The sequence below is a fragment of the Rissa tridactyla genome, chromosome 1 (assembly GCF_028500815.1).
Source record: "Rissa tridactyla isolate bRisTri1 chromosome 1, bRisTri1.patW.cur.20221130, whole genome shotgun sequence".
NCBI lineage: Eukaryota > Metazoa > Chordata > Aves > Charadriiformes > Laridae > Rissa > Rissa tridactyla.
Genome location: NC_071466.1, coordinates 211,547,739 through 211,562,298, shown reverse-complemented (window position 1 = coordinate 211,562,298; position 14,560 = coordinate 211,547,739). Strand labels below are relative to the sequence as shown.

The 14,560-nt window shown below is 48.8% G+C and overlaps 1 protein-coding gene across 5 annotated transcripts in view; it reads right to left on the bottom strand.

Moving 5' to 3' along the window:
- Positions 1–14,560, bottom strand: part of FRMD4A (FERM domain containing 4A) — a 228,483-nt gene that overhangs the window by 39,836 nt on the left and 174,087 nt on the right. For all 5 annotated transcript variants that reach the window (XM_054188941.1, XM_054188944.1, XM_054188940.1 and 2 more), the window contains one exon: positions 2,742–2,818. In XM_054188941.1, coding sequence (XP_054044916.1) covers positions 2,742–2,818 — 77 coding nt within the window. The remainder of the gene's footprint in view (positions 1–2,741; positions 2,819–14,560) is intronic.

Genomic DNA, 14,560 nt, shown 5'->3' with positions numbered 1-14,560 from the left:
TCAAATTGTGAAGCTACAAATTGGAGTGAAATTTCTCTGAGAAAACAGCCGTGGCCAACGCAAACAAGCTCTGAGACAACTAGGATCTCATGTTTCACTGTTACCCTTTCCATACAAGTGGAGCAGACGACCATGTCCCGTTATGAGTATTATTCCTGTGATAAAACTCTCCATGGATCCAACAGGACAGCGGCTGATGGTCCTAATGAGGATAGGTGCCAGGCTGCCTCACCCCTGTCACTGGAGAGGGAATGAAGGCTGTGCTGGGAGGTGTTCCTGAAGTTGAAGCTGGCGAGGAGATCTAACTCTGGATGCCTTATGTTGGTTTAAGGGACACAGACCACTGCAGTATGTCGGCATATAAGGCTCTATGGCATTAAGGTACTCAAACAATGGCTAAAGCTTTAATTCTGGTGTCATCCTATTCAGTTCAAACACAGTTACTCGTTTTGAATTCTCAGAAACGTACTCTGCAAGTCGTTCATCTTCTCATATGAAAAGCAATTATTGCCTTTTTTTTTTCTCCCCTGTTTGGGATCTGTCCATGTTTCCCATCAAAACTGCAGACCCCGTTATTAGAAAGTCTGCAGACTTAGTTGGTCAGAGCTGTGGACTTGCTTTTCACAGCTGTATTTTGGCGACCTATGAGGGATGGCCCTTGGGGGTGTTTTTTCCATGACTTCCCTCCACGCATGCTACATGTGCTATGGAACTAACCCTGTCGATACCCCCTCAAATGTATAATTTCCCTCCTTTATGGGACAAGTAACTACAACGAAGAGAGGTTAAATGGCTTGTTCGGGACAGGAAGCCACAGGCAGAGGCAGGGCTTAAAAACATACATTGTGCTGCCCAGCCCTGGCCACAACCACGGAGCCGTGCTTGCTCTCTTGGGAGTGCGGCTTCGCTGACTCAGGCTCTGGTTTGGCTACATGGAGAGGAATGCGGAGACAGCACTGCGTTGGCTACTCCTCCGCCTCCACACACCGAACAACTCCTCACAGGAGTCCATCCCACTTGGCTGGGAGACTACAACCCGAGCTGTGTCCCCACTACGGCACTGCAACACGCCTTGCTGCTTTACAGCCAGCATACCATTTTGACCTGGACGGTGGTACTCTCTGGATATGAAAATCGACCAACTGTAGTGAGAAAGTACCAGGCTGACCCCCTGGAATGGGGTTTTGTCCTCCTGGTGTTGATTCAGAGAAACAGCGCAATGGAATAAAAACCGGAAGCTCGTCTGTGTCAGTAATTCCTATAATCTAAATACAAATGAGACAGGAGCGGTTCCTCTGTTTGGTCACATTTCATGCAGGACACTGAGTTGCAAGTATCATCATGATTTTAACTTCCCAGAGCTATTCGCTTTCTTTTCCTTGCAATCGCTGCTTACAGGAAAGGGCCAGCCTGGGCGTTTAGGGGCTTCTCGCTGCCTGTTGCTCGCAGCATGCGTTTCTGCCGCCTTGCTCACTGCCAGAGGCTCGGTGGGGGAAGGAGTATACCACCCCCAGATCACACCTCTGGAAGATCTCCCAGCATATTCTCAACTTTGGGAATTTGCTCTGCTAGACTTCATGTGGCTATTTACATGCTTAATATTAAGCAGACGCTTCAAGGCTCTGATGACCTGGAGCTGCACAATGGTACGACCTGCTCTACTCAGTTTTCGCTTTTAACAAAGTGCACTTATGGAGACAGACACTGTTGTATTGGTGTGACCGTGTTCATATCAGGGCAAACAAGCACAGAAACTGCATGCAAAATTCCCCTAATAAAAGTACATATATTAGACACAGATAGGCACGGGAAACAGGTGAAACAGGATCACAGCTGAGCAATCAGCAAAACACGCTACTGCCAGCAGCACATCAAATCAGTCTGGGAAGAGAGCTGGTTTTCATCAGTCATATTCATACTTACTTTACAAGCGGGACATTGCTTTTAGTGAGAACAACTTACAGAACAATATACACGCGGTGACTGCAGTAATGATCCACTAACGCAAATGAGCAAGGGCTGCAGAACACACTGATTAGATGCAGCACAGTCACTTGAACTCACTCTCTCCCACGTTAAGTCTCTAAAGTAAGAAAAAAAAAAGACTCCTGTGCCAAAAAGACTGATGGGCTTTCATCCAGACTGTCGGTAAACCTCTGGTATTGTGCCATTCCTTTCAGTTGCACTACTGAATATTTATTTACAAGGAAGCATGTGAGTACAAAATCTGGCGCCCATCTCCAGGCTCCAAGTGCAACACAGGGACAAGGCAATCCCCCTTCTACACACGGGGGTTGCCGGCACCGCAGCTGGGGCACCGGAGCTGCACAGCCCCGGGGGGTCAGAAGGTGCCAAAACAGAGGGAAGGAAAAAAAAAAAAACCCACTTGAAGCCGAGGGGAAACACATCCTCAGAAACACCCACCTGAACCCAAAATGTCCAGATGGAAGGAAGAAGCAGCTCCCGGCTCGGTACCCGCTGCCTTTTGCTTACGGGCTCCCAAGCCACCAAGCCCCGCAAAGAGGCACGGGGAGCGCGGCTCACCACCACCCGGCTCGGCACCGCAAAGCCCGGCTCGGCACCGCAAAGCCCGGCAGGGCATCGCTCAGCCCGGCTCGGCATCGCTCAGTCCGGCTCGGCACGGCAAAGCCCGGCTTGGCATCGCTCAGTCCGGCTCGGCATCGCTCAGCCCGGCTCGGCTCCGCTCGGCACGGCACGGCTCGTCTCGTTTCGTCTCTCACCTGCGCGGGTCGTGCACCTCCACCGAGAACTTCTTCTCGCGGAAATAGAGGTTCTCCAGCTGCCTCCATTGGAAGATCTGCGGGGAGAAGAAGGGGGTGAGGCGCCTCCGCGCAATCCCCCGCGCAGCCCTGCTCGCCGCGCCGCTTCCTCCCGGCGCTACGGCGGGGCTGCCCCGCTCCGCTCCGCTCCGCTCCGCCCCGCCTCGGCCCCGCGGCCCGCCCGCGCCCCCCGCCCAGCAGCCGCGGGGCAGCCCCGGGGGCGGGCGGTCCCCTCCCGCCCGGTGGGGAGGCGGGGAAGGGAGGGGGTTTCATTTTGCTGGCTGAAATACGTTTTAAACAAACGCACGCCACGGGAAAACCGGGATTCAGCCGCTTTTTTTTCCTTCGAGGGCGGGCAGCTGGTGTGCGCTGGCCCCTGGCACCCCTTCCCTCGAGTGGCACGGGTGTGCAGCGCAGACCCCGGAGGGGCCAAGGTGGCTTGATTAGCGAGACCCACAGGGAGGTGACTTGCATCGTTCTACTGAAGTGCGATACCCAGCTCTGCTTTTTCCCCAGCCATCAGTGTAAAACTCGCAGGAGCGCGAGCCGAGAGGAGCCAGTTTATTATCCCGGCTCCTGGCAGACTCCTGTTGGCAGCGCCCAGGGCTCCAGCATGCTCCCGGCGGTGCAAAACGCTGCAGTAAGCAAGTCATATTTCTGCCTCTGTTTTAGAGGCATCTCAAAGCCAATGCTATCACCAAGGGTGTCCGGGGGCTGGCTGCGTGTCCTCGCCCCCAGGTCAGCATGGGCCAGGGGGTCTCTCCCTGCCTGCTGAGTGTACGCGCTCCTGGGCAGTGGGATGAGCTCACGCCATCCCGGTACCCCACACCTCTGCCGTGAAATAACCCTCATCTTCCAGGCAGGAGGCAGCGCGAAGGACGCGGTGACGGCAAAACACCGTGTCAGCTCTGCAAACCGCCGCACCATCACCACGTCGGACAGGTCCACCACCGCCTGTTCTTTACAAATGAGTAAACCAAAATCCAAACCCTGGCTTCCAGGCTGCTAACCCGCAGGGAGAAGGCAGCCTCCACCCCGCCCGGGGCATCTCGCACTTTGGCTTCCCTGTGCTGCCCCTAGCAAGTAACCTGGCTGCCGGGGAGCAGAGCCAGCAGAGCTCTCCCTGATTTATACTCCCTCTCCCACTACAAGCAGCTTCTGTGGAGTTCCTGTCCTACCCCCAAGGAAGGCGCTGGCTCCTGCCATGCTGAGATAAGCCGCTTGCCAGTGTGTCAGCGCTCTGGAGATAAGGAAACAGGAGGCGTAATTTGATTTGCACTGATTAAGCTGCTGGTGGAGGTGAAATCTAGCAAATAAAACAGGGCACAGCGAGGACCTAAATCTTTTCTCCTCAGTAATACTTCAGGGGCAGCAAAATTGAAAATATTTATGTTTGTAAAAGTTTCCAACCAAGAGCTGTGGATTTTTTTTCTTTTTTTCTTTCCATAACGGGGTGTTTGGAAGGAAGGGTGGAGTAAGCAGGGCACTGAGCTGCCCCGTACTCTGAGGCTGTCCAGGTCGCAGGAGGGTAGGGAAGAAGGGGACCAGGAGTGATGGGAAGCTTGAAGGGCTGGGGTTACACTGTCCTCAGAGGATTATTGTATTCCTTCATTGGAAAAATTAATTGCTGCGTAAAAGTCATAATCACCAAACAGAGCACTGAAATACCCACTATTTTACCCACTGAGGGAGGACAGACATGGGGTGAAAGGGTTAAGCTGGGAGCTGAGGTCTGAACGTGAAGTCTGTCTCCCCTGCAAGCACCCAGTGAGCTGCAGCCGAGCTTCAAAGGCACGGAAAGGAAGTTTGGGGCCTAAACTCCCATTGACAACAACCGGGGTCAAGCCTGAGACTGCCATGTGGGCTGCCGAAAATGTCCCTCCGTGCTTCCAGATGTCTGTCCGCAAGGCGGGGAGGGTAATGCGGCCGTGCTGCACGGCATGTGCAGGGGACGTGTTTGGGAGGCGCTCAGACATGTGGAACACATAGGAGTCTAAAAAGCCAGCAGATCACACCCTTCAGAAAATATCCCTCCGTCCCTGGGTCCCCTGCTGTCATTTATGACTAAGCTTCAGCGTGGCGCAGAAGGAATTTGAAACCCTTTTCCGAGCTGTTGGCAGCTGCTCTCCTTGGCAGCTCTCCTCCCCATCCTCATCCCTCGGACTCTGCTGGACTGTCCCCTGTGCTCCGATCCTTTCCCATTTTATCCTCTCTGCTACCCAACCTCACAGCGCTCAGTTCGTTAACTGCAGCTCCGTTTCCCTTCGATGATTAACTCCAACTGTCCAAACACACAGGGCTCTGGGGGAGCTGTTCAGATACCCAAACGTAGGCGTCGAGTGCAATTTTCCATGCCCCAGGGTTCCCTGCCTGGCCCCCAGCTGCTGCCCCAGGAGGGACGGAGCCTGCCATAGGTCCGGTGCCATATCTGCCAGCCCCACGGAAATGTCTTGGATCCCCAGCAGTGCCTAAAATGGCATTAGACACCTACGTTTTGGACACCGGAGCCACTCCCCAGATGGCTGCATTTTAGTATTTAGCTTCTTTGTTTTTCTTGGCAGGGTGCGGAAGGAGGCAAATCCAAACTCTTGGGAGGCAGGGGGTGAAAGTGACCCCACAACCTGAGTTTGTGTCTTTTTCCATAGCCCTGCTCTCCAGAACCTACACGTGCGTTTTACCATTGCTCTAACTGCACTCCCTTTGCTCCCCAAATTTTATTCTGCAGTCTCCCACTCCTTTTGCCCACATTGATCTGAGAGGTCTCACCCTTCCTATACATAAGGAATCCAATCTGCAAAAATGTGAATACCCATAAGAAAGTATCCGCTTTCCCGTTAGCTGATCACAACCCCTCAGGAGAAACAAAGCCTAAGGTCTCCCTTCAGCCAGACCTCCTAATGTAAGCAAGCTGTTCCCTTCACCAGTTGCCCGGCTTATGTATGGTTTCAAAATGATGTCGTTAATTCAGTGGCAGATGCACAGGGTGCCATTAGTGTGTCTTCTTAAATGGAAGCATAATTTTTACCCATCAAGATCCTTTTACCGTGCTGATGCTTGCAACCTTCACTGGGGAATACGAGCCACAGCAGGGAGCTGGTCGTAATTTCAACAGAGTCTTGCAGAAATGCAGTGACAACAGATGCGTGCTGCTTTTGGGGCTAGTTTGAGTCAAAGCGTCCATGCTCCTGGCAGGTTTGCCTCTTCCTGCACCAAGACTGGGTCTAGTTTTGGGTTATTCGGCTCATGATTGTTTGGTTGACTTGCAGGGCCAAATCCAAGGCATGCCCTAGTGGGTGGGACAATTCGTATTGTTTTTTTCTGGAGTTGTATTAGGGACGCGGTGACTTTTGCTGGACAAAAGGTACCTCATAGCAGTGAGGTTTGGGGACAGCATCTCCCCAAACATGCTGTAAATGAGGCTTAGGAGAAAGTCACTCAGTAATACAAGTCGAGAGCACAGTTCCCCTGCCCTTTAGTAGCTGCCTTGCTCAGAGCCCGCAGACAAGGGGACAATTAGTGGTGCTTGCGGTGGGGTGAGTTTCTGTGATGTGGTGGTTTGTCCGCTGCGATCTCTTCTGAGGTCAGCAGCCCGTTTCGGATCATGCAGCACTGGGCAGCTTTCAGATGGGAACAATTTTTGGTAGTGGCCATCATTACAGGCTGCACATGAGATCATTTAATCTTCAGTAGATACTTAAGGAAGTCTCCCCGAGACAGGCGTTTGAGCACAGCTGCACGCTCACACGTGCACGTAAAAGAGAAAGGGCGACTAAAAGAGGAGGAAACAATTACCCTTAATTCCCTACTTCTCTGGGGGGACCGTCCCCACCATGGGCTCCGTTTCATCGTGCCAATAAAACTGGAACCAACACTATCACTTGAATTTGCGAGACTGCTTATCAACCCATAAACATTCAAGGGAATAATTGTTCCCTATCGGACCGTGTGTCCTGTTTAAAATGCATTGGGGTGGGCGGGGAGGCCACGGTGGGGAAGCCAGTGCCAGAAATGGCTTTTCTGCAAAGCTGGCAGCTTAGAAGAGGAGCCAGGGGAGAGATCCGACCGCTGCACGGTGCGCTGCGGAGAATTCAGGTGCAAGCTACAGGAATTTTCTCACTGGAAATCCCTTCTAAGAGGCAGGCAAGCTTGCCAGGCACCAGATGTTTGTGACTAGTTACAAAGAGCTGCAGTCAAAGCCCTTCAGACGCAAGCTTCTTTTGTGAGCACACTTGTGGTTTGCTGGCTGCTCCCTAATTAAGCAGAGCCTGGAGGAGAGGAGGCCCAGGGATCTGCATCCGCCTCAGCCATGTGAGTCTGAAGAAGGTTTTTACCATTTTTATTGACCGGGAGGCCGATGCCGTGGAGTTTGCACACAGCAGGAGGTAGGGTCAGCGTCAGAGCATTTGAAAAATGCCAGAGGCTCCTGATAAAGAAGGGAGGGTGTTTTGTGAATGAAACATGGGGAAGTGTTTCTGGCTTGGTTGCTCATGTCCTGGGTGACCTGGACTTCGCTGAGGCGCGGGGAGCTGAGTTCATCTGTCCTAGGCATTGGGCCAGGCTCTGTCTCTTTGTGCTCAGGAAGCCTTGCCTGAGTATCCAGTGGAGGGACCATGCCATATGTTTGGGAACCCCTGGTAGCCACAAGTCTGTTGCTGGCTCCTGTGTCACCCAGGGACAGGACAGAGCTCAGGGACAGGACAGAGGAGGTTGCTGAAGGGCAGCAGCACTGGTGGTTGGTGCACAGAGCTTTCTGGATTACAGTACCTAGAGAAACGTTCCTGAATAGTACTTTTTGGAATAATTCTCAAGCTTCTCTATTCTGGGCTTGGGTCCCTGATACCGTATTCTGCCTGCTGTGCCCAGAAGAGCTGGAGTTGGCATTGAACTGGGCACTGCATTGTGGCTGGATAACCCCATGAGGACAATGTGAACTGTTTTGCATTGGGTCTATTAAGAACCAGATATAAATGCCCAGGTATTTGGTGTCTCATTTTCTTTCCCTTTTCTGTGTGCATGTCTTCACCTGAAGCACCTGAGATGGGGCACAGGCAGAATGGCGTTACTCAGCAATACTTTTGCTCTCAGGGGTTTCAGATATCAGGCTTCGTGGCTGTTCAGAATCAAACCATTTGCAGAATTCTACAGAGAATCTACCTGCTGTTTGTCTGCTCTCTTTGGTGACCTAAAGGGGATTTACAAAGGAGATGGAAACAGACTTTTCTCAGAGGTGCCCCGTGAAAGTATAAGAGGCAATGGACACAGGTTGCAGGATTGCAGCAAGGGCAATTCTGACTAGATATATATAAAAAACCCCCAAACCAAAACAATCAGTGAAGCTGGTCAAACACTAGGTCCGTGAGTAACCTGATCGAACTTTGAAGTTGGCCCAACTTTGAGCAGGAGGTTGAGCTAGAGACCTCCAGAGTCTTTTTTGACCTGTATTTTTCTTTGATTCTAAGCATCTAATAAGTGACCAACTGTAATTGCTGTTGGACTTACTGACCTATATGGCGTCTCCCAGTCCTTCAAGGCTTGCAGCTTTTTAGATGATTAATGGCTTGTTAAATCATACTATGCAGAAGGAACAATCATCCCTCCAAATGCATACGCTACCACCCAGACTGGATGCTCTGAAAGGCTTCTAGGAAAGGCAGGGAAATAACGTGGCACATTTCAAACTGCCCAAATGCAACCCCTTCCCTCGCCTACGCGATGGGCAAGAGCCAACACTGGATGAGATCCTGATACTAAAACTGGTACTAAACAATGGAACTAAACAATGGCAGTATTTTCACAGAACTTGCATGAGCGCAGCTCCAAACTCCCAAGTCTTTTGTTTTGCAGTTTAAAGACAAAACAAACATAACCAAAAAATTCCTCCTTGGAAATGTAATTCCCTCCACTGAACAAACCAGCAAGCAAAATTCTAGGGGCCGAGTTATGCAGGAGGTCAGGGTGGAGGTTATGAGCGGTTCCTTTTTGGCCTTAAACTCTATGAAAATCACAGCTCCAGTGAAGTCAATGGCAGTTTTGTCCCAGTGATTTCAGTGGGGCCATGGTTTCCGGGCATGGATTTGTGTTCTGCCTCAAGCCAACCCTGCTTCCATCAATCATACCTCTGTCAAACTAGTTAGAGTGAATGAGGAAGGATTTGGTCCAGGCAGAACAGCACCATCTCAGCTCAAACAAACGGACTCTTGTTTTAGGGGCAGATTTACCAAGAGGTTTCCGTGGGCCGTCACCTGTGAATTAGCGTGACCCATTGCTGACGGTGCCCCCAGGTCATGAGATGGGGATGCTGCTGCACTGTAACTTAGCCCTCCATCCTGCCACACTTCCATTCATTCCTGTATTTCTATTAGTTTGGAGTATTTTCTTTTTCTTTCACTTCCAAACCCAAAAAATTAAAAGGTTTCCTGTGTGATTTGATGTGGGAAACAACCCCACCAATGATCTTCCCAGAGGCTTGCCGTCCTCCCTTCCCCCATGGAATGAGAGAGTGACTTGGCTAAGTGGGACTTTCAGTGGTCTGTCAGCAATCCCAGCTCACTGTCTAATTACTTCTTCCCCTCAGGCTTCAGGACTCTTTTTTTGCCAAACAGACAAACAATTTCTGGTCCAATTTGAGATCCCTTTTGCCATGTGCTGTTCTCATGGGACCACACCAATACGGCAAACATTTCTGGCTTGACCAAACAGAAATTGTTTCTAGATCTATATAATCACCACTCTGCATTAATTTCCATTATGGAGAGACAATTCCCTATTAAATTTCAAAGTGCTTTGTTGGCTCAGAGAGACAGCAAAGCATCAGATCACAAAGGGAAGCGCCGCTCTTTGGACAAAGCATTATTTGTCTACTAATGCAACTTGATATTTGTGGCTATAACTGTATACAGACTGGGAGATCAGGCTTTGACTTTATATACAACCAAATCCACCTTCGCCGTACACATATATCTGGTAGATGCTGTTAGATACTGCATTGCTGTCACCATGCTGGGTGTGTCTAAATCAATAGACCTACAGAGCACTTTTCCTGATTCTTGTAAGTCGAATTTTCTTCCTTTTATCCTCTGCAAGTAAATCAAAGTGACTAGATCTTTCTGCATTGAAGATCTCTTCTTTCTGACATAATATACTATGTATTAGATAAAGGATGCCCAGCCTATAGGCTATGAATTATCTGTGGCACCCTAGAATGATTTATGCCACCCACAAACCATCCCTGCTACTCTCTTTCCTAAGGATCCTTTTGTCTTCACTAGTGGCATGACTAAAGTACATCTATCTTGGAACCAAAATACGGGAACTGCCATCCCATCCCACACCAGTCATGCTATGACGATGCACATACATATTAGGTTGTGTGACTAAAACCACTCCTGTGATGCAGGGTATCCGCATATGGGGTGCCACAACAGCAGCAATCCCGTGTCCATGGCAATGGGCTGCAATGCCTGACCTTCTGAGTCTCCTGCCCAGGCCACTGACTTAAAGATGCCTCATGTTTGTAGCCACTGAAGAACTGGGCCCCTGCCTGGCTCCATCTGGTGATAAAAATGCCCAGGCCTTTGGAGTAGTGAGTCCTGGTGAGCTAAGAGACAGCATTTGAGAAGGGTGGGGCATGCGGGGAGCCTGCTACCACTTCAGAGCCAAGCACAAGTGCTCGAGGAGGTTTCAGTCTCTCTCCAGATCTCCACCCTAACTCCAGGGCGTTGAGGTCCAATTTATTTCACTTTGTGCTGTCGGAGTGATTTGTCCTTGCATCTTGTTGAAGTTCCTGCTGTGCGCTGCAGAATCATTTAGGACTTGGCTGCTGCTTTTATAGAGAATTACTCTTTAAGACCTGAATACGACAAAGCACTTAGAGCAAGGGAGTTTTACTTTGATGGGACTACTCCTATATTTAATAGTAGCCATGGGCTTGACTTGGCTGGATCAGGGGATGGGACGTCATGCTGTAGCCTTTGTGAATGTAAATGCTTACAGAAAACCCTCGGGACTGTATGCCTGACGGTATCACCACAGTACACACACACTAAACCACCAAAATAGTGCTGGTTTCCTTATAAAACAGCAGTGCCTTAGACTATGTATTAGCGTTTACAAGCATTATAGTTGATCAAGCTACTTATTTACCTTGATAATGGAAACAGAGCATGACTATTCTATGATTTTAAACAGTTGCTTTGCCTAGACAATCTGCTTAGTGGTCTGAGATCAGCCCTGTTTGGGAGAGACACTGAAGCCAACTTTTACCAGCTTATATGAGAAAAAGTGGTGGTGATGACCTACATCTAACTGTTAATTCATCCTGGTTCAACCACGGCAAATTCCATGCAGGCAAATTCCTTCCATCTTGTTCCGAGCTATGGAGTCCTTGTCTCGCTCCATAAAGTTATTGTGTAGGTTGATGGCAGTTTCTTTCCCTGGCTGCCGTGATTTATACAGCCTGCACCCATACCCAGCTCCTGTGGGATACTGATTGTGGGCCAGATGCTGAATGGGATTGGGAACGGACCGAGGTTAAAAGCGACTGCTTTTTTGGCTGGATTATGCTGAGCTCTGATCCCTTCTCTGGAGCAGTTTCCTTCCCGGCCACACAATTACACCAGTGTGACTGAGGAAGGGGCCCAGGGGAGGAAATGAGCGGTGGTGGCAGGATTGCGATGGGGGAGGAGGGTGGTGAAGGCCACTTCAGCTGGTACTGCTGCCAAAAGAAATGTTCACTGAATGACAGCCTAGTGGCATGTCCGGCCAAATCCTGTGGATATCCTCAGTGTCAGGGACAAAATCCTGCTTTCCAGCCCAATGTGCTCTGATCTGATTTATTCATCTCCCAGTGCTCTTGGCAGCTTTTTGGCACAGTGAAATGCAGTGGTAAGGCATGGAGTAGTGGGTGCTGAAAGGGGAAGAGCTTGCTGCTGGATGGTAGATATCCCAAATCGAGGGCCAGCAGGAGCAAAAAAGGTGCTAGTGAGAACACAGTCTCCTGTCTAACAAGGATGGAACAAGACATTTCAGCAGGGGAAGGTCTTAAACTATGGCTGCTCTTCAACAGTCGCAGGTCTGTGTCTTACATTTTGATGTGGAACAAAATGGGGTGAGCAACCTCTCTCTATGAGAAGAAACGGCATGGTAAGGAACCTCACTTTATATATGTCTCCCTCCTCCAGTGCTCCGCATTTCCAAACACTAAACCAAGACTGAATTACTGCACTATAAAATGAGTTGAACCCGCCATGACCTGAAGACTGGTTCAGTTTACAGCCAAGTCCATAATCCAAAAAGCATGAAGGATCAGCAACGGGAAGAGAAATAAAAGTGCTGAGCAGAAGGAGTCAGCAGGTAGTCCTTAACAGTCAACTAATCACAGTGAATAATTTATCACAGCAATGCCACTGAGACTCCACTACCTTTTAAACCAATATTTCCTGGAAATGTTTTCTGCTCCTCTTGTATCATTTGTAAATTTGAAATCTTTTATCCCTGTCTGCAATGCAAAGATGTTTGCAAAGGTCTTAGGAAATGATGCCGTTCCAAGAAGAGCCCAATTAGGGACAAGTTCAATACGTTGCCTCTGACCCCCATTGATTCTGGATGCTCTAGAGCAAGGCTGTCCCTTTCTGAATACACCCTGTGGCTTCAGTGGCATGCCAGTGAGAGGAGCGTTACGCATGCTCTGTACCTCTGACAAGAGAAACCAACTTGCTGCCAAATCAAACACCCTCCTTGAACATGAGGGTTTATAACCCTTCCCAAAATCCTGTTCAAAACCAACCAATTCAATGTTAAAACTCTGAATGGAGGGTCACACTTTTAGTCCTGTCTTCAGCCCTTCTAAGCTCTTGACCTCTATTGTATCATGTGGCAAGGAGTTATGCAAAGTGAATTGGGCTCCCTGTAACTGATTTGAATTTCATGTTTCTTTTGCCTTTTTGACTGTCCCAATGTTCTATGATCAGTCAGGATAGAGACCAATTTGTCAGCTTCCTCCTCCCCATCGTTCACTAGTTTCTGTACATTTCACATCAATCCCTATTTTATGTTTTTTTAAGTTACTGGTCTGTCATTCCTTCACCACAGGAAGCACAAGTTTAACCACTCCATCAATGCAATTACTGACTTGACAATGCTTCACTATGCCCTAAAGCAGAGAGGATCTCTATTTGTTCTGCAATAAAGCAGCTCTTAATTAGGCTATTGCTCCTCCTGTGTAAATATCTCATTTTGCCTCTGGAATTGGGAAAGTTCACTCTATCTCTTGCTGTTTAGAAAAGGCCAAGTGACATCACACAGCAATCTTTCTGGACACAATTAATGTGCTGATTACTTTGCTCATGCTGTCGACAAGCAGGTGATTTCTCTCTGATCAGACACTTAAAGCTACTGATTTTATTTGTGCTTTGTATTGCTTGGTAGGATGGATCCAACTCAGCTCTTGTTTTTGCATGTTTAAATGGGAAGTCAATCCATTACCATTGCTTTGGATTCACAACAAAACTACAAATTAAATTCTGCTGTAATGAGAATCCATAGAGCGTTGTGGAGACCTTATGGCAGGGGACAGAATATTTTCATAGCATGCTTCATTTCATCTCGGAGAAAGGATAACACTGGGAAGAAATGGCAGAAACTGATGTTTGGCTGTCACAGGGAAAATCTTTGTCAAGCTGCATTCACAGCTGAATTTTGGGATGCCTCACATTTTGTCTTGTTTCCAAAAGTCTTTATTCCCCTTGGGTTCTCTTCAGTAAACCAGAGAATGCAAACTCTAATAATGTTTATGAGTCTGAGAAAAAAGGCTCACCTTAAGTTTTCGTTGCCACTAGCCTTCTGTGGAAGAAAAGGGGATAACACTATATAGTGGTATTTCTTGCAAAGGAACCAAACGCTACCAGACTCTCCTTTAAGGTCATTTTATTTTTGGTGGTAAGTTAAACCATTTCTCTGTTTATTGGCCATATGGAAGTCCTTTGGCTGACTTTGTTAATCATTCACTCTTCAGCTTGGAGTTAATTGTTTACTAACTGTTAAGCTGTGTGCACTGAAAGATGCCTTTGGGCTCTTAAATCAGTGGGAATATCTCACTAAAACAACAGACATGCCTAGTGCTACTACAACTGCTTCAGCATGCCGGTCTCACAGCTCCAGGCTATGCCGCTTCCACTTCATCTCCAGGTCTCTTGGGATGGAGTGGAGTTACATCCCTACCTGCTGGTTAAAATGAACAACCACCACTCACAGACAATACAGGCACACAGGGGGGCTGCAGTACCTTGCTCTTCCTTTCCAATTGCCCTGCAATGTAAGCAAAAAAGGACCCTAATGACCCTTCTCTGAAAACGATGGTTTTCGTCACTACAGCCTTAGCGACTTGTGGGAGAGTGGTGCCGGCACATCCTATCTGAAGACCTGGCTCCAAAGAATTTGCTTTGGTTTATCATGAATATTTGATGGTGCTGACCCAAGATGGGTAGAGCCCAGCGGCTCCTTTTTGATGTGCTTTTTCAAGGCACACTGAGCCGTGAAGGGCCTTTTCTCTTCACAAGAAAGGGTTTGTAGAAGCTAAGCCATAACTAACTTAGAGGGAGATGGATTCTGCCCCTCCTGGATGCTGTGCACTGCTGCTACAAAAATGACTGCAAGCCACTACTAAACTTTCAGAAGGCCTCAGCATATGGTTAGCAGGACAGCAGCTATCTTTCGACACTTGATACTCCCTTCTTCTTGTTCAGCTGCAGTGATGGATTTAGTGAAGTATACCGAAACTTTTG